General features: G+C 44.5%; 1 protein-coding gene across 1 annotated transcript in view; it reads left to right on the top strand.

Annotated features, from left to right (window-relative positions):
• Positions 1 to 4,545: 4,545 nt before the first annotated feature.
• The window catches only part of LOC311115973 (spartin-like), a gene marked incomplete at its 3' end in the record, with an annotated part of 39,451 nt that continues 21,895 nt past the window's right edge, over positions 4,546 to 22,101 (top strand). The window contains exons 1-3 of the mRNA XM_084191089.1: positions 4,546 to 4,566; positions 14,213 to 15,031; positions 17,133 to 17,327. Of these exons, the coding sequence (XP_084047215.1) occupies positions 14,234 to 15,031; positions 17,133 to 17,327 (993 nt within the window). The 5' untranslated portion in view covers positions 4,546 to 4,566; positions 14,213 to 14,233. The remainder of the gene's footprint in view (positions 4,567 to 14,212; positions 15,032 to 17,132; positions 17,328 to 22,101) is intronic.

Here is a 22,101-nt window from a genome sequence, read left to right as displayed (position 1 = left end):
GGTGCGCACTAGTAGCGTTTCAATCGATGACGTCACTCGCGCTGAGACTTTGACGTAGTTGTTTCTTTGCTCTGCAAGGGCCGCGTCTGTTGTGGAGCGATGGGTGGGTAACGGTGCTTCGAGTGTGCGTGTTAATGTGTGCAGGGGGTCCCTGGTTAACACCCAGGTAGGGGCGAGGAGAGGGACGGAAGTAACACTAACGCTTGTCTTAAACTGTCTCAATCTGAGTAGCTGCAGCCCAGTAAAGCACCTAATACCCATAACCCAGCTGTTAAACATCGAAACTGTTCCAATAGTTTACCCAGAGGGGATCTTTCAAACGCTCAATGGCGGTTTCGTGTAGGCTTACACTCGCTTGACGTTTTAACTAACTCGGACAAGGTGTCTTATCACTATTTGCTTGTATTTAACCCAACAAATCAAATGCGGTTGGCAGAACTACAGATGCCATGATCTGGATGAGAATGCAGACTCAAATCAAAGGTAGGACTCAGGATTAACTGTTAGCTAAATGTAATTGGCTACATTTCTTAATTAACAATTCTGTGAACTGTTTTAAATGGACAATACCTGTTAGCGAAGGAGTCTTCTAAAGATGGCTAGCAGGGATTTGTACTCTTGCATGATGTTTACTTTGATGGTAATTAGCATTTTTGAATCTGTGTAAATAGAGCCGACTATATTTGGGTCATTCTACAGATTCGGTGCCTTTTGTGATTGAGGAGGATGAAACAATGAACATTAAAATCTTAAGCTTTTTTTTATTTGATGTGACAAAGTAATGTGTGTACTTGATAGAAAATACCTTTTCCCATCTCAATGTAGAGTATTAAGTTATTATTCTGTATTATTTTCTCAAACAAGTCCCAATTTAATTCAACCCCGTCACAGTCATTTTGTTATTCAACTATTCATTTTTCCAATAAGCTTGAGATCAGCTTCTGGCATAATCTCACAGTTTAGATGTCCCTTGTAAATAATGGCATATTGTAATTAAAGAGAAAATCAAGAAAAACTGACCAGCACCATCCTTTCCAGTTTACGATGAAGAAATTTATAATCCAACTCCACATTTTCGCAAGAAATGTGCAAGAATGCTGCGTAATTCCTGACAAAATTAAAATAGCCTTATTTACCCTGATTTAATACACACAATAAAAACACTATTGATGTTATATTTTGTGTATTTAATACAAAAATGTAAAAAAATAATCTCGTAACAGGGATGAATGCACCGCAACAGGGTTGAAAATCATGTAACAGGGTTGAGTGAAAAGCATCACGTGTCATATGTTTTATCTTTTGAGATCACTAACATGTTGCCATTTTTTAAACATTTTAAACATTTTTAAACCTACTGTCAACATAGCTTTTAAAATCTAAAGAATCTAGATGAAAGCTAGACAGAGTAAAACACATTAATGAACTAATAACAGTAACAACATTTCATTGATTTCATAAAAATATCCATCTGATAATGACAGGAGTCTGTTTGAACATTGAGCAAACATCTTAACATTGATAACCTATATAGGTCACATGTTGCCATTTTTTAACATTTTAAACTACTGTCAACATAGCTTTTAAAGTTTAAACAATCAAGATGAAATCTAGACAGATTAAAACACATTAATAAACTAACAACAGTTACAACATTTCATTGATTTCATAGAAATATCCAGAGTAATGGCAGGAATGTCTGTGTTGTTTGAATGTTTGAACATTAAGCAAACATCTTAACATTAATAACCTATAGGTAAGCCTACAGTTTGTTCACCATTTTTACTGAGAGAGCCTAGCCCACACTTCCTTCTGTATTTCCATGTGCCTAGAAGTCACCGGTTTAGGGGGATCAATGTGTTCCAAGATGTCCTCAAATGGATACCACAGGATATCATCAAGAAGTGGCCAGAAGTACCTATTTGGTCCAGCACAGCACATGCATTTGACCTGCACATGGGATTCATCTGTGGCTAGAATTATTCCGGGATAGAAATCGTCATCATATTTGGCCACGCACCATTTCCCGCATATGTCTGGATTTGCCCAATCAACCTCCCTCTGTGACACGACTGATGTAACTTTAGGGGTAAATGTGAAATGTTGTGTATTGAAACACTGGCATTCCAGTTTCTTGTTGTGGACTGTGCACATACAGCTTACATCACGGTAGGCAATTTGCCTTGCAGCCACACAAACAACTTGGTGGATCCGCATTGTGGATGGAACTACTGGCAAATTGGCTGGCATACCTTGGACGGCTTTCTCGATGGCCTCGTCTTCAATGAAGTAAAGCTTGATGGCAGTGTTGTTCTCCTCTAAGACCCTGTACAGAGTATGAGCATTTGGGATGTCACATCCTTGACTTATCAGCCTGTCTGCGGTTCTTTTTAGGGTTGTCAAGGTCAAGTCAATGACCAGTTTACTCTCCAAAACTAATTACTGTATCCTTTTAATCACTATGTAGTAAAATGAACGTGAACTTGCAGATAATACTCCTAAATATGTCAGTACAAACCAGTCGGCTAGTGAACATGAACCCCTCACGCACCAGTTGCCAAGGCAGTATACTGTATGTCTTTTTAGACTAGTCTTCATTTACATTCTCTAGTCTTTTTATACATTACCAAATTATGCTTTAAAGCAACAAAACTTTATTTTCTGTTGATTGTGTGTCCATGACCACCACCACCTAGTGTCTAAAAGATCTTACATTTCCAGGAGAATTACCTGACCACCGGCGCGCGGATGTCCCTCACCTTCCTCTCTATGTGTGTTTCCTTTCTGCTGCTGTTTTTTCCATTGTTGAATCTGAAATTGTAGGTCAAGGTCAAGTCAATGACCTGCTTACTCTTCAAGACTAAATATTGTATCCTTTTAATCACTATGTAGTAAAATGAACATGAACTTGCAGATAATACTCCTAAATATGTCAATGTATATAGGAGAGAGAACAAATTAATTGTCACTTTTTTTAAGTTATTATTTTCAAAAATTCCTCGTACTTTTAGTTGATACTGTAAAACCGTAAACAACAAACATTCAACAAGAAAATATGATTGGTATTAAGCAATATACATTAAATATTGCTAAGATTTAACAGCTATTCAACCCTGTAACAGCCATTCAACCCCGTAACATTGAAAAATGTGATGGGGTTGAATGTGACAGGGTTGAAGATTTTGTGCTAATCTGTTGCTAATTCGGGATGCTAGCAGCTAGCAGTGTGCCACATGGCCTTATTCAACAAAATACATTGTTATACTTCATAGCTATAAAAACAATTCTTGGTAAAATCTTAACTATGAATTCCCCCCCCCCCCCCAACAGAGTTGAATACCTGAGATTGACAAAGCCCATATGTGCTTAAAAAACATGAAATATTTATAAAAAGTGAGAGAGCAGCTTACCACTTGTCACACCAGGCTTCTCTGAAGACTTGTATGATGTCACTTCCTCATAAATGATGTCCACAGGATCAAACCATTATTTAATTGTGAGTGGGGGTATTGTTGCGTTACGGGGTTGAAAGAAATACAAGGACAGGGGTAAAAGCCTGAATTTCTCAGAAAATAAAATGTCTTATGCTGAGAAAATGGATTATGCATAATAAGGGGGCATATACAATTAATTTAACAAAAAAAAAGCATTATTATTTAACACTGTGTACTCAAAATGAGTCACGCCATTTGCATGATGGTCAATAGGGACAGGCGAAATTCTTAATACTCCTAAGAAAAGCAAACATATAAGTATTGAAATTCATCTCTGTTTAAAATCATATTCTCTACTCCATATTAAAAACATGTAAAACTTTGAAATGTTGTAATTTAAGTGTAGTTTGATAAATGTTCTGACAAGTTATAACACTAGTACATCTTGGGACACTGACAATACTGAAATGTCACCGAATCTGTAGAATGACCCATTTAAGTCACCTTGTCCAAAACAGATTTACATGGTTATCAAAACGTCACACCAGGCTTAGCCTACACGAAACGCAGCCCTTATTTTAAGCGTTTCTAAAATCCCCTATGGGGAAAAAGTTTGGAACCATGACCGCTAGGTTTCATGGGTATTAAGACACCACGGTTGGGCTCTATATGGCCCCTTACAAAAAAATATTGCAGGTTTGAAAGTGCAGTAACTGTGGTATTTTGGATGCAGTAATTGCTTAATAACTGCAGTTGAACTGCGAAATTACTGCAGTAAAAAAAACGTATTTTGGACGCAGTATTTGCGTTATACTGCACTCTGACTGAAAAATGTTTTCGTAAGGGGCAACCAGAGTGTGGGTGTAGTGTTAGCGATTGGGCAGATTTGTTGCCACTCAATACCTTTTTGCGAGGCTGATCGGGCTGTACGACGAATCGACGCCAGTGCCAATGACTAGTGCACTGGATTTCAAGTAGGATAGCCCACACAATATATTGATAACCCTCTACATGTCTCCTTGATACATAGTCTACTACTCAATGGGGAGGGCAACATCGGGACAATGCCCGTCACTACCGCTTGCCAAGCGCTGCTTGTCCCGCAACGGTACCGGAAGTAGCCAATATCAGGGTGAGTCATAGTAACCACACAAATACAAGCAACAGTACACCATCAGTACTTTTTTAATCAAAAACAATCGTCAGTTTTATAACTGAATGTACAAAACTAACACTGAAATATGACTGACTCATCCTCTGGCTTCAAAACACAAGTCCAAACTCGCGGTATGGTAGTTGAGTGGTTACTACTTTCCTTCCGACACATCCACACTCCTATACTCAACGGCCGTCACTAGTTACCACAGCCACGAAGTCAAAATTGGCTATCATAAAAATTAATGAAATCAAAAATGAGCTTTTTGGTCTTTATTTAAGGTTGGGCCGGAGCTGTCTGGAGCGCAGTACCAGCACCTCCATTTTTTAAGGAAATGCATACCGGTGTTATACTGGTGGTTTGTCGACACTGATTATTTGTGCTGCGACGCGCTCGGGATGAAAGAACAACAAAAGCGCTGTTATCAGAAAACAGGAGGCGTGGATATATTTATGTTTCCCCCTGTTAAGGTGGCTTAGTATTTGTCAGACTGTAATGAAAAGCAAAGACTAATTACATTTGCGTGTCTGCATATCGCCCACCTCACTTGTTTTATATGATACATCGACACCGCAATCATAATAATGTTTGGAAGTAAACGTATAGCCATAGTTGAACATAACATTGGCATCAGTCAAAATGTACTTGGTGTAGGCTACCAGGGGCAGACTGGGACAAAAAGTCTGCCTGTACTGAGCCCAGCAACATCGTAGTAGTGTATTAATAAACACAGTTATTAATACCCCCCATCCTAAGGGTTAATTACTATTACATATATAATACAGAGCCAAAATAAACTGGCAGTACATGTCTCTCTCTCTCTCTCCATATGTCCACTACACTTGACTGCAGCAGCTGAGATGTCTGTGCTGCTAAGCCTAGCATCACTGGGACGAGAAGACCAGGGGACCGCACTGCCTCTGCTGGGCCCAGCAAGCCCTAGGGTAACACTTTATTTTAAGGGTCCACAATAAACCATTTCTAAGTCATTTATAAACCGTTTGCTCACCATTTATTAATCATTACTCTCACATCAAATGTTAGTAAGCTAGTTATTCACTCATGCATGTACTGTATATCTCCCGAGTGGCGCAGTGGTCTAAGGCACTGCATCGCAGTGCTAGCTGTGCCACTAGAGATCCTGGTTCGAATCCAGGCTCTGTCGTAGCCGGCCGTGACCGGGAGACCCATGGGGCGGCGCGCAATTGGCCCAGCGTCGTCCAGGGTAGGGGAGGGAATGGCCGGCAGGGATTATGGCATCTGTGTTTGCAACGCCAGGGTTGTGGGTTCGATTCCTGCGGGGGGCCAGTATAAAAAATAAATACAAATATGTATGTACTCACTAACTGTAAGTCGCTCTGGATAAGAGCGTCTGCTAAATGACTAAAATGTAAATGTATATCTCCTTAAACATCCTGTGTTGTGTGCTTGTTCTTTTACCAGGTACTGCAGGAATGTCTACCAATGACGTGCCCATCTTTTTGTGAGAAATTACACTGGTCACTCAAAACATAAAGTATTTATAAAGTATACTCACTTTAGATTAGGAACTGCAAAAAAATACTTCACTAATGATTAGTAAATGGTTTATTAAGGAGTAATGATTGATATATGGTGAACACATGTAACCGGTGTGAAATGGCTAGCTAGTTAGCGGTGCGCACTAGTAGCGTTTCAATCGGGTGACGTCACTCGCTCCGAGACCTTGAAGTCGTTGTTTCCCTTTGCTCTGCAAGGCTTTTGTGGAGCGACGGGTAACGGTGCTTCGAGGGTGACCGTTGTCGATGTGTGCAGAGGGTCCCTGGTTCGAGCCCAGGTAGGGGCAAGGAGAGGGACGGAAGCAACACTGTTACACACACAATGTATAAATGCCTTATAAATGGTTTATTACGGAACCTTAAAATAAAGTGTTACCCCATTGGCTTATATAATACCTTATAACAGCCTAACTGCATATTTCATTAGTACATGTCATGTGTTTCTCCCCTGCCCAATTATTAAAATATTAGGCTACATATAATTAAATAGAAGAAAACAGAGAGAGAGATTTGGCTGTATAGTACAGCCAATGGCTACAATAAGTAACTAGCAGTCTCTCCCTCTCGACTCTGTTTTCTTCTATTGAATTCAATACACAACCTTCTGTGTTTGTCATAGAACAATGCCGGGACTAGTTTATGTGGATGTTGATAGAGTTCCGCCGTTGTGCTTCGTTTGACACATTAATAAACCATTTACTAATCATTAGTAAAGTAATTTTTTGCAGTCCCTAAAGTGAGTGCTGTTTATACTTTATAAATGGTTTGAGTGCCGCGCGCGCGTATGCGTATCTTTCTGCCAAGAAGTGAGAGGCCTTTCAGCGAATTAAATAAGTCTTCAGTAGCGGTGGCTATGTGGTGTAATCTGACACTAGAGTCACTCGTTAAAACCGCTCGTTAAACCAAATCGCTGGGATGAAGAAACTGTGATTCATTTGACCTTTATTGTAATACATGATGGCTTGTGTTCAATAAAAAGCACTGTATAAATGTCCAGTAGATGGTTATTGCCGTACCTATGTGTTATAAAAGCCAATCTAATGACTTGTTAGGCCGTATTGCAAGTAGCCTAGTGTCTAAATGTTCCCCTGATTCCCCCCTTCCCTTTCCTGAAAGATGGTCCTTCTGGCATTTGCCAAAATTGCCAGATGGCCAATCCGCCCATGACAAGGCTGTGGTCTAAAACATCCATTATAAGAAAATAGATCTGAAAATATGAAGACTGAAAAATCGAGCACACTATACCTTAGCTATTTAGTTAAATAGCTAACAAAATGGCTATAAGGACTATCTGAGTTGGCCTTTGTGTTTCATTCTTATTTTTTGCACTGATTCTATGCACACTCAGAGAGCCATACACACAACTCACACTGATAAACCAACACACATACAAACACTCACTCCATAATTTGCTCACACACACACCTAATATACACATACATTTATACTGACCTCTACACACACCCACTCACATACAATCGTCCTATACGCTGCTGCTACTCTGTTTATCATATCTCCTGATGCCTAGTCACCTTACCCCTATACGTATCTACCTCTATCACTCCAGTATCCCTGCACATTGTAAACATGGTCTTGGAACTGACCCTGTATATAGTATGCTTACATACTTTATCGTGTTCTTCTTATTTCTTATTTGTGTATCTCGTGTGGGTTTTTTTCAACCTTGCTATTTGTAGTATTACATTGTTACTGATTACTGCATTGTTAGGGTTAGAGCTGGCAATAAAGGCATTTTACTGTACTTGAAACTAGACCTACGTAGGCCTGATGACAAAGTAGGGTACACCAAGTACATTTTGACTGATGCCAATGATATGTTCAACTATGGTTAGAGGTTTACCTCCAAACGTTAATATGATTTCGGTGTCGGTGGGGCGGCAGGTAGCTTAGTGGTTAAGAGCGTTGTGCCAGTAACCTAAATGTCGCTGGTTCTAATCCCCGAGCTGACTAGGTGAAAAATCTGTCGATGTGCCCTTGAGCAAGGCACTTAACCCTAATTGCTCCTGTAAGTCGCTCTGTATAAGAGCGTCTGCTAAATGACTAAAATATAAAATGTAATGTATCAAATAAAACAAGTGAGGTGGTCGATATGCAGACACGCAAATGTAATTAGTCTTTGCTTTTCATTACAGTCTGACAAATACTAAGCCACCTTAACAGGGGGAAACAGAAATATATCCACGTTTCCTGATGACAGCGCTTTTGTTGTTCTTTCTCTGAGCGCGTCGCGGTACAAATAATGAGCGTCGACAAACCACCAGTATCATAATACCAGCTCCTCTATAAAACAAAGTGGCCTATCACCGGCCCGGATTAACACACAGCGTAAAAAAAAAAAAATGTTGATCAAAGCGGAATGAAGACTGGATCTGCAGTGAATAGCAATGGGCATTCTTATCCTAGTTCTGCTTTGTTCAAGTTTATTTGCAGCTAGTCTGTAAATCCTGTGTATGCGACCCAGTAGACTGTTCGAGTTTGAGAATGAGCAGATTGAGATTGCGCCAGCCTGAATGCGCAGGATGCGCTGTTCCAAATTGTCAAATGAGGGATTTTACGGTCAGAAAATCATGGAAAAGTCATGGAATTTTAATATTGTGTTTGCCTTTTTAAATATAGTATCAATCACTTTAAAAAAATCTACATATCAACCATGATCAGAATTAGGCCTAACTTTCAGCGAGTCACTCTGTGTGCATCATCTGCATGTGTGCACTGCCAGTGGGCCTTTGCCCGAGAAGAGACAGATATTTTAGCAGCAGGTAGCCTATATTTAATGATAGACTAACTATATAGCCAATTCAAAACATAGCTTGTAGTATGGCTACTTATCTCGCTAGTTAACTATACTGAACAAAAATATAAAATGCAACATGTAAAGTGTTGGTCCCATGTTTCATGAGCTGAAATAAAAGATCCCAGAAATGTTCCTTACGCACAAAAAGCTTATTTCTCTCCAATTTTGTGCACACATTTGTTTACATCCCTGTTAGTGAGCATTTCTCTTTTGCTAAGATAATCCATCCACCTGACTGGCGTGGCATATCAAGAAGCTGATTAAACAGCATGATCATTACACAGGTGCACCTTGTGCTGGGAACAATAAAAGGCCACTCTAAAATGTGCAGTTTTGTCACACAATACAATGCCACAGATGTCTCAAGTTTTGAGGGAGCGTGTAATTGGCATGCTGACTGCAGTAATGTCCACCAGAGCTGTTGGCAAATAATGTAATGTTAATTTCTCTACCATAAACCGCCTCCAACGTCGTTTTAGAGAATTTGGCTGTATGACCAACTGGCCTCACAATTGCAGACCATGTGTAACCATGCCAGCCCAGGACCTCCAAATCCGGCTTCTTCACCTGCAGGATAATCTGAGACCAGCCACCCGGACAGCTGATGAAACTCAGGAGTATTTCTGTCCGTAATAGTGCCCTTTTGTGGGCAAAAACCCATTCTGATTGGCTGGGCCTGGCTCCCCAGTGGGTGGCCCTGGCTCCCAAGTGGGTGGGCCTATGCCTTCCCATGCCCACCCATGCCTGTGCCCCTGCCCAGTCATGTGAAATCCATAGATTAGGGCCAAATTTATTTATTTCAATTGACTGATTTCCTTATATGAACTGTAACTCAGTAAAATCGTTTAAATTGTTGCATGTTGCATTTATATTCAGTATATTTAGCTGTAGGCCTAAGCATTAATGTCATTGACTCGTTGGCACCTTTCTATTAAACAGTAGGCTATGTAATTCCGACAATAATAAAAATAAAAATAATCTAAGAATAGCCTAATTGACAAAGAACTTCCATGCTGTGCGTAGATCTCCCCTGAAACATGAATATTTGAGCCTTATAAGGTTATAGATAACATGTCTTAGTTAGCTACCTTGCTTTGAAGTAGCCTACCTCGTCCAATTTATCCCTGATTCATTGAATGAGGGAATAATTGTATAAAGACAGAAAAGTATTTGATTTAATGTTGTAACCTTTTATATCAGGAGTGGCCAACCATCCTCCAGGAGAGCTACTGGGAGTGCAGGCTTTTATTCCAGCCCCGCTCTAACACACCACACTGTAGCCTAAACATCAGCCCTGGTCTAACACACCACACTGTAGCCTAAACATCAGCCCTGGTCTAACACACCACACTATAGACTAAACATCAGCCCCGGTCTAACACACCACACTATAGACTAAACATCAGCCCCGGTCTAACACAGCACCCTGTAGACTAAACATCAGCCCTGGTCTAACACACCACCCTGTAGACTAAACATCAGCCCCGGTCTAACACACCACCCTGTAGACTAAACATCAGCCCCGGTCTAACACACCACCCTGTAGACTAAACATCAGCCCCGGTCTAACACACCACCCTGTAGACTAAACATCAGCCCCGGTCTAACACACCACCCTGTAGACTAAACATCAGCCCCGGTCTAACACACCGTAGACTAAACATCAGCCCTGGTCTAACACAGCACACTATAGACTAAACATCAGCCCCGGTCTAACACACCACACTGTAGACTAAACATCAGCCCCGGTCTAACACACCACCCTGTAGACTAAACATCAGCCCCGGTCTAACACACCACCCTGTAGACTAAACATCAGCCCTGGTCTAACACACCACACTGTAGACTAAACATCAGCCCTGGTCTAACACACCACACTATAGACTAAACATCAGCCCCGGTCTAACACACCACCCTGTAGACTAAACATCAGCCCCGGTCTAACACACCACCCTGTAGACTAAACATCAGCCCCGGTCTAACACACCACCCTGTAGACTAAACATCAGCCCCGGTCTAACACACCGTAGACTAAACATCAGCCCTGGTCTAACACAGCACACTATAGACTAAACATCAGCCCCGGTCTAACACACCACACTGTAGACTAAACATCAGCCCTGGTCTAACACACCACCCTGTATACTAAACATCAGCCCCGGTCTAACACACCACCCTGTAGACTAAACATCAGCCCCGGTCTAACACACCACACTGTAGACTAAACATCAGCCCCGGTCTAACACACCACCCTGTAGACTAAACATCAGCCCCGGTCTAACACACCACCCTGTAGACTAAACATCAGCCCCGGTCTAACACACCGTAGACTAAACATCAGCCCTGGTCTAACACAGCACACTATAGACTAAACATCAGCCCCGGTCTAACACACCACACTGTAGACTAAACATCAGCCCTGGTCTAACACAGCACACTATAGACTAAACATCAGCCCTGGTCTAACACACCACACTGTAGACTAAACATCAGCCCCGGTCTAACACACCGTAGACTAAACATCAGCCCCGGTCTAACACACCACACTGTAGACTAAACATCAGCCCCGGTCTAACACACCACACTGTAGACTAAACATCAGCCCCGGTCTAACACACCACCCTGTAGACTAAACATCAGCCCCGGTCTAACACACCACACTGTAGACTAAACATCAGCCCCGGTCTAACACACCACACTATAGACTAAACATCAGCCCCGGTCTAACACACCACACTGTAGACTAAACATCAGCCCCGGTCTAACACACCACCCTGTAGACTAAACATCAGCCCCGGTCTAACACACTGTAGACTAAACATCAGCCCCGGTCTAACACACCGTAGACTAAACATCAGCCCCGGTCTAACACAGCACACTGTAGACTAAACATCAGCCCTGGTCTAACACAGCACACTGTAGACTAAACATCAGCCCCGGTCTAACACAGCACACTGTAGACTAAACATCAGCCCCGGTCTAACACACCACCCTGTAGACTAAACATCAGCCCTGGTCTAATACAGCACACTGTAGACTAAACATCAGCCCCACTCTAACACAGCACACTGTAGACTAAACATCAGCCCTGGTCTAATACACCACCCTGTAGACTAAACATCAGCCCCGGTCTAACACAGCTCACTATAGACTAAACATCAGCCCCGGTCTAACACACCGTAGACTAAACATCAGCTGCTCAACAGGACCTTGCTAAGCCGACTCAGGTGTGTTTCAGGGCTGGATCAAAAGCCTGCCCGCACAGTAGCTCTCCAGATGGAGGGTTGACCACATGTGTTTTATACAGTAGCCTAACAGTGCAGTTATTTTACTTTGTGGGGGGTTAAGTGCCTTGTTCAATGGCACAATGGCAGGATAGCGTAGGTCTATATGGGATCAGAGACCAGAAGCTTTCTATCAATACCACATTTATGCTTGACTTTTTAATGTAGGCTATAGAGACGCCACCAATTATCGGTCATGGAGAAGTCATGAAATTCCATCTGCCAAAATGTTTATGAACCCTTAACAGTGAATAGTCAGTGGTCTCTATAGCATAATGTCATTTGGGAATTTGTGTGTGAACATAGTCTAGTGGACCGACTCCTACACCTTTTTCATCTCAAGTCAAGCACTGGTGTTAGACATAAGGTCAGCCGTGTGGTTAAGGTTAGGGTTAAGTTTAAAATCAGATTTTAAGAAGCTAAATTGTAGAAATGGGCGGGGTTTATGACTTTGTGGCTGTGGTAACTAGTGACGACCCCCCTCAACCTTTCAGCGTTTCTGTGGAGAGTTTCGTGAATGTCAGATGTTCGACTGTTTGGGGACAGCGAGACACAGCGGGATAAGCGCACGTTGATCCGAGAAAGAAAAACGTATTTTTGATAAATGGCTATAATGTTACTTCTTAAAAACTAACATTGTCATTTTCTTTCCATTTCTGGAGTATTTTGAAATCACGGGTTTGCCGCTAAAGGTAGGTTTATTTGGGGTTCGGTTTGTGCGCGACTCTCCTTAAAGTTGAGTAGTTATGTAGACAACAGTAGCCTACTCAGTCGTTATTTGACCGTAAGAAAACTGCAGTTTTTGTCAAAATGACAAGAACTAGGCTACATTACTATTCAAGAGTTTTCATTATTGTTGAAAGAAACATCACGCTTTAAAAACACCAGAATGTTGTCATACGGGTAGAACCAGCCAGACAAACACCTCAACGCATAGCTGAGCGATTTGGAGGAAAAATCTGTCATGATTACTTCCTAAACTATGTTCAACTGTAATGTCTAGTGATAATACCTAATAAAGTGTTGCATGTGTTGTAATGTTTTTATTTTAATATCAAATTAGAGATTGGAATATTGTGTGGTTTTAATAGTACCTACAGTCATTCTCTTTGGGAGTATTTGACAACCGGTTTCACCAACATGGTTTCAGAGCATTTCCTATTATTTTGTAAGTAAAACCCGAGCCACTCCATTTAGTATGATATGTTGTTTGATATGGTACAGTATGTATTAATTTGTGGATGTGCACCACCCATTTTGTATGATATGTTACGAATTACAATTAGTGTTATATGTTCCGAATTTTCAAAACGTACAATATGTTACGAATTTGCTAAATGTATGTTATGTTACAAATTCTAGCTAGGTGGCTAATGTTAGCTAGCTGGCTAATGTTAGCAAGGCTAGGGGTTAGGGTTAAGTTTAGGAGTTAGGTTAAAGGGTTAGGGAAGGGTTCACTAAAATGGTTAAGGTTAGGGCTAGGGTTAGCTAACATGCTAAGTAGTTGCAAAGTAGCTAGTAAGTTGTTGAAAAGTTGCTAAAGTTGTCCATAATGACATTCGAACTCGCAACCTTTGGGTTGCTAGATGTTCGCGTTATATGCCTACCCATCCACCCTGACCAACCACCCTACTTTCGTTTTTGCCTTAAGTAACCACCTGTCTTATGTAACCACACCAAACTTAACATATCATGCAATTTTGAGTGTTTCGGATTTACTTTTACTATGCTACGTCTAGTCTATGAGACCAGGCTGGTTTCACAGAGGTACAAAATAGTAATGGAGACAATAGGCCTACTTACTGATTTCATTCCTCTCCTCTCTTCCCCTCACCTCTCCATTCTCCCCTCCTTCGCCCTCATCTCACCCATTCTTCTTTTCTTCTCCTCTTTTCTCACATTACCCTGTCTTCCCTCCCATGTTTCTCCTCTCATCCCTCTCCTTTCCCCTCTTCCTCTTCCTCATCCTCCTCTCCTCTGTCTAGATCTCCAGCCCGCAGTAAGACATGTCATTGGCAGAGCCAGCAGAGTTGCTGCTGATAAGGGACCACTATGACCGTGCGTTGGATTGTCTGACCAGGGGCCTGGCGGCCGACCAGGCAGGGCAGGGGCCCCAGGCCCTGGAGCTGTACAGGAGGGGCCGGCAGCACCTAACCCTGGGCCTGGAGGTCCCTACCAGGGGGCCACGGAACCAGGGGGCCCCTTGGGATACGGCCAGGCAGCTGCAGCAGAAGATGAGGGAGACTCTGACTAACATCAGCACCCGAGTAGCTAACATGGAGACAGCTGGGGTGATGCCGGCGGGCCAGGGAGGCCCAGCGTTGGTGGATCTAGTGGATCTTTCTTCTCAGTGCCTCTACCCCACCCTGGGGCCATTGGTGCCACCTGTGCCGCAGCCTGGTTCCTCCAACCCCCTCCTCCACCTCTACCCCACATTGCCACCCAAGGCCGGGACTACAGGCACCACCATGGCCACCTCTCTGCCCGTCATCCCTGCCCTGCCGCTGGGGCTCCCAGGAGAGCAGCCCCCGGCCTACACCCCCAAACCCACCGACGGGCACCACAGCCTGGCTTATGGCCCAGCCGGAGGAGGGGGTCTGGGCCTGGGGGGAGCTCCACAGCCCGGGGGAGAGGTAGGGGGGGACGGAGAGGAGCTTCTGTTCCTCCCTCGGGGGGTGCAGATGTTTTTCGTGTCGTCGGACGGCCAGGTGGGCACCCCGTCGTACCCGGGTTACCTACGCATCATCAGGTTCAGCAGCCAGCTCAAAGACATAGCCAATGGAGGAGCGTCAGCCTTCCTACACGTAAGGAAACAACTGGAGTGTGTTGAAGAGAGAGAGAGAGTGAGAGTGAAAATGGGTGTTGGCTTGTGTGTGTTTTTAAAAGAGCCATAGAAAATAGCATATTGTCTCACACACCTATCGTATTACCAGGTGCATGGAGAGTAACTGCATAAATGAATTTAAAAGAAACTCCTGTTTGTAAAAGAGCAGTAGAGAAAGGGTTGAGGGTGACTCTGAGGTAGTTTCATCTAACTGTTTTAGGCTGGGCGGGGTTGTCTGCGTTCTGTCTTGTACAGGGTTGTGTTCATTAGGGGACCCAATGGTCTAAAACCTCATATTTGTGCGTTTCAAAAAGTTTTGCTACGTTGTGCCCTACTGAACATGCCCCAGATAAGATCTGTTGTTTACAGATGAAGTTGATTCGCCGCAACATCATAGACAATATCTTATTCCAGATGAGTGAGACTGACCGGAGTGTAACCATATCTCTTGGTTCAGGGTTAGTGAGACGGATAGCAGATCCCATAGACTGATACTGTGTCAACCCAGTGCTCAAGCATTCCGTACACAGACAGACAGAGGTGGGATAGTCTACCATAAAAAAAAAGAAGTTGTATTGTCACGTACAATGTGCAGTTTTACAAGCCATAGCAGTACAGCACATCAGGAGCAAATTAAGGGCCTTGCTCAGGGGCACGTCAACAGATTTTTCACCTTGTCGACTCGGTATTCGAACTTTTCGGTTACTGGCCCAACACTGCAAACGCTAGGCTACCTGCCGCACTTATTATTTCTGTTTGGTGTTGCTATGACCAAGAAGAATTCCCAGACCTGAATGGAATTCTAGAATTCTCTCCCAGTGGTGAGGTCACAATGCATGAACTCCATTAGGCAGAGGAGAGGATGAGAGGAGGATTGTGGGAGGTTCTGCTGAATGAGAAGTATTTCTAGTCCTGATGATGGTGATGTTCCCCTCGTGGAACCAATTACACCTAGAACATCCACACAAAGTTCTACGTGGGTAAACGACAACATTGAATTTAGAAGGGAATGGATGGCTCTGTTAATGTAACTGGTGATTGGAGTCTGAAGAGACAAAGAAATAGGCTTCAGAGAGAGTTGTGTCAAAACACTACATTGATTACTGTGCCTTTTTGACTGGCTGGAACATGCAATAGGTCATTTGCTCAATAACAGCACATGATTGGAAAGGTACAGACTCATTCCAGAGCCAAAGTTTACTGCTGTGTCAGCGATGTTTTTAGTCTGTCTATCAAAGATGATCCTGAAGTTTTTTTGTAAGTGTGTATTGATCTGGTGGGGGACTGAGTTGGGGCAAGACTGGCCTTCGGCAGACAGACGTTTGGAGTTTGATTCCCAGATGGACTTCTCACAGGTTGCTGTAATGTACAATGTCAAGGGATTTGAGATCTAGGCTTGGTCCCAAATGGCACCCTATCCTCTATAGCAGGGTTTCCCAAGCTCAGTCCTGGGGCCCTTCCTGGGTGCACATTGTGTTTATTTTTATTATCCCTAGCACTACACAGCTGATTCAAATAATCAAAGCTTGATGATGAGTTGATTATTTGAATCAGCTGTGTAGTGCTAGGGCAGAAACCAAAACGTGCACCCAGGTGGGGCCCCAGGACCGACGTTGGGAAACCCTGCCCTATATATAGTGCACTACTTTTGTATAAGGCTCTGGTTTAAAAGTAGTGCACTATATAGGGAATAGGGTGCCATTTGGGACATGGCCTAGTCGAACGTGCTAAACCCAGCCATGTGTGTTGACTGCCCTGCCCTGATGTGTCTGACTCTAACCCTGTTGTGTTCTGGATAGCTCACTGTCCCAGCAGTACAATAGGGCCTGTTAACAGATGACTGTGCTGTTCTGTTGTGTTTTGTGGCTGCGGTGTTGTACCCCTGGCTAGGGTCTGAATGAACAAACAGCAGTCTCCCAGCCCTAACGATGCCAACTGCCAACCAATGATATAGTCTACACACTGTATGCCGTACATGTTGTTGTGTTGGTAGCCACGGTGTTGTAACCCTGAATACCTCTGGCATACACACTGTAATCCTAGTAACCCCAGTGTTCCTTCCTAACGCGTGTGTGTTGCAGGTGTGTGATTGGCTGTACCCCCTGATGCCAGACACCCCAGTGCTGCTGTCTACCTCTGGCATCTTTATGTTTCCTGACACCATGGCGGGGATGCCCGGGTCCTACGTAGGGGTTGTGCTGTCCTCAGAACTGCCTGCAGCAGACAGACACGCCTTTCAGGACCTCCTCTCACAACTCACTGAGCTACGGGTACAGGTGAGGTTACACACACACACACACACACACACACACACACACACACACACACACACACAGTGTCCATTCTGTCCATTCCATTCCCACCCTCCTAAATACTGCCTTATCTGTCTGTGACGTCAGAGAGAAAGCCAGCTCCGAGCCTGTCAGTCAACCACCACCCACCCATACAGTAATACACACCCACTCTCACAGTAACACCCACTCTCACAGTAACACCCACTCTCACAGTAACACCCACTCTCACAGTAACACCCACTCTCACAGTAACACCCACTCTCACAGTAACACCCACTCTCACAGTAACACACACGCTCACAGTAACACCCACTCTCACAGTAACACACACGCTCACAGTAACACACACGCTCACAGTAACACACACGCTCACAGTAACACACACGCTCACAGTAACACACACGCTCACAGTAACACACACGCTCACAGTAACACACACGCTCACAGTAACACACACGCTCACAGTAACACACACGCTCACAGTAACACACACTCTCACAGTAACACACACGCTCACAGTAACACACACGCTCACAGTAACACACACGCTCACAGTAACACACACTCTCACAGTAACACACACGCTCACAGTAACACACACGCTCACAGTAACACACACGCTCACAGTAACACACACGCTCACAGTAACACACACGCTCACAGTAACACACACTCTCACAGTAACACACACGCTCACAGTAACACACACGCTCACAGTAACACACACTCTCACAGTAACACACACTCTCACAGTAACACACACGCTCACAGTAACACACACGCTCACAGTAACACACACGCTCACAGTAACACACACGCTCACAGTAACACACACGCTCACAGTAACACACACGCTCACAGTAACACACACGCTCACAGTAACACACACTCTCACAGTAACACACACGCTCACAGTAACACACACTCTCACAGTAACACACACGCTCACAGTAACACACACGCTCACAGTAACTCCTACGCTCACAGTAACACACACGCTCACAGTAACACACACGCTCACAGTAACACACACGCTCACAGTAACACACACGCTCACAGTAACACACACGCTCACAGTAACACACACGCTCACAGTAACACACACGCTCACAGTAACACACACGCTCACAGTAACACACACGCTCACAGTAACACACACGCTCACAGTAACACACACGCTCACAGTAACACACACGCTCACAGTAACACACACGCTCACAGTAACACACACGCTCACAGTAACACACACGCTCACAGTAACACACACGCTCACAGTAACACACACGCTCACAGTAACACACACGCTCACAGTAACACACACGCTCACAGTAACACACACGCTCACAGTAACACACACGCTCACAGTAACACACACTCTCACAGTAACACACACGCTCACAGTAACACACACGCTCACAGTAACACACACGCTCACAGTAACACACACGCTCACAGTAACACACACGCTCACAGTAACACACACTCTCACAGTAACACACACGCTCACAGTAACACACACTCTCACAGTAACACACACGCTCACAGTAACACACACGCTCACAGTAACACACACGCTCACAGTAACACCTACGCTCACAGTAACACACACGCTCACAGTAACACACACGCTCACAGTAACACACACGCTCACAGTAACACACACGCTCACAGTAACACACACGCTCACAGTAACACACACTCTCACAGTAACACACACTCTCACAGTAACACACACGCTCACAGTAACACACACTCTCACAGTAACACACACTCTCACAGTAACACACACGCTCACAGTAACACACACGCTCACAGTAACACACACGCTCACAGTAACACACACGCTCACAGTAACACACACGCTCACAGTAACACACACGCTCACAGTAACACACACGCTCACAGTAACACACACGCTCACAGTAACACACACGCTCACAGTAACACACACGCTCACAGTAACACACACGCTCACAGTAACACACACGCTCACAGTAACACACACTCTCACAGTAACACACACGCTCACAGTAACACACACGCTCACAGTAACACACACGCTCACAGTAACACACACGCTCACAGTAACACACACGCTCACAGTAACACACACTCTCACAGTAACACACACGCTCACAGTAACACACACTCTCACAGTAACACACACGCTCACAGTAACACACACGCTCACAGTAACACACACGCTCACAGTAACACCTACGCTCACAGTAACACACACGCTCACAGTAACACACACGCTCACAGTAACACACACGCTCACAGTAACACACACGCTCACAGTAACACACACGCTCACAGTAACACACACTCTCACAGTAACACACACTCTCACAGTAACACACACGCTCACAGTAACACACACTCTCACAGTAACACACACTCTCACAGTAACACACACGCTCACAGTAACACACACGCTCACAGTAACACACACGCTCACAGTAACACACACGCTCACAGTAACACACACGCTCACAGTAACACACACTCTCACAGTAACACACACGCTCACAGTAACACACACGCTCACAGTAACACACACGCTCACAGTAACACACACTCTCACAGTAACACCTACGCTCACAGTAACACACACGCTCACAGTAACACACACGCTCACAGTAACACACACGCTCACAGTAACACACACGCTCACAGTAACACACACGCTCACAGTAACACACACGCTCACAGTAACACACACGCTCACAGTAACACACACGCTCACAGTAACACACACTCTCACAGTAACACACACGCTCACAGTAACACACACGCTCACAGTAACACCTACGCTCACAGTAACACACACGCTCACAGTAACACACACGCTCACAGTAACACACACGCTCACAGTAACACACACGCTCACAGTAACACACACTCTCACAGTAACACACACGCTCACAGTAACACACACGCTCACAGTAACACACACTCTCACAGTAACACACACGCTCACAGTAACACACACGCTCACAGTAACACACACGCTCACAGTAACACACACGCTCACAGTAACACACACTCTCACAGTAACACACACTCTCACAGTAACACACACGCTCACAGTAACACACACGCTCACAGTAACACACACGCTCACAGTAACACACACTCTCACAGTAACACACACGCTCACAATAACACACACGCTCACAGTAACACACACGCTCACAGTAACACACACGCTCACAGTAACACACACGCTCACAGTAACACACACGCTCACAGTAACACACACGCTCACAGTAACACACACTCTCACAGTAACACACACGCTCACAGTAACACACACGCTCACAGTAACACACACTCTCACAGTAACACACACGCTCACAGTAACACACACGCTCACAGTAACACACACTCTCACAGTAACACACACGCTCACAGTAACACACACGCTCACAGTAACACACACGCTCACAGTAACACACACGCTCACAGTAACACACACGCTCACAGTAACACCTACGCTCACAGTAACACACACGCTCACAGTAACACACACGCTCACAGTAACACACACGCTCACAGTAACACACACGCTCACAGTAACACACACGCTCACAGTAACACACACTCTCACAGTAACACACACTCTCACAGTAACACACACGCTCACAGTAACACACACGCTCACAGTAACACACACTCTCACAGTAACACACACGCTCACAGTAACACACACTCTCACAGTAACACACACGCTCACAGTAACACACACGCTCACAGTAACACACACGCTCACAGTAACACACACGCTCACAGTAACACACACGCTCACAGTAACACACACTCTCACAGTAACACACACGCTCACAGTAACACACACGCTCACAGTAACACACACGCTCACAGTAACACACACTCTCACAGTAACACCTACGCTCACAGTAACACACACGCTCACAGTAACACACACGCTCACAGTAACACACACGCTCACAGTAACACACACGCTCACAGTAACACACACGCTCACAGTAACACACACGCTCACAGTAACACACACGCTCACAGTAACACACACGCTCACAGTAACACACACGCTCACAGTAACACACACGCTCACAGTAACACACACGCTCACAGTAACACACACGCTCACAGTAACACACACTCTCACAGTAACACACACGCTCACAGTAACACACACGCTCACAGTAACACACACGCTCACAGTAACACACACGCTCACAGTAACACACACACAGCCAGCTCCGAGCCTGTCAGTCAACCACCAGTAGCAGTAACAGTAGAGCTGGCTGAACTACAGCAGTGTACTGCTGGTGAGGACTAGAGCTGGCTGAACTACAACAGTGTACTGCTGGTGAGGACTAGAGCTGGCTGAACTACAGCAGTGTACTGCTGGTGAGGACTAGAGCTGGCTGGCTGAACTACAACAGTGTACTGCTGGTGAGGACTAGAGCTGGCTGGCTGAACTACAACAGTGTACTGCTGGTGAGGACTAGAGCTGGCTGAACTACAACAGTGTACTGCTGGTGAGGACTAGAGCTGGCTGAACTACAGCAGTGTACTGCTGGTAAGGACTAGAGCTGGCTGAACTACAACAGTGTACTACTGGTGAGGACTAGAGCTGGCTGAACTACAACAGTGTACTGCTGGTGAGGACTAGAGCTGGCTGGCTGAACTACAACAGTGTACTGCTGGTGAGGACTAGAGCTGGCTGGAATCTGTGGGGGCAATGTCCTCAAAATGTCCCCATACA

This window comes from Coregonus lavaretus (assembly GCF_964263955.1).
Source record: "Coregonus lavaretus genome assembly, contig: HAP1_SCAFFOLD_217, whole genome shotgun sequence".
Lineage (NCBI taxonomy): Eukaryota > Metazoa > Chordata > Actinopteri > Salmoniformes > Salmonidae > Coregonus > Coregonus lavaretus.
Note: the sequence above shows the minus strand (reverse complement) of the source record. Positions and strands in the feature narration are given on the sequence as shown.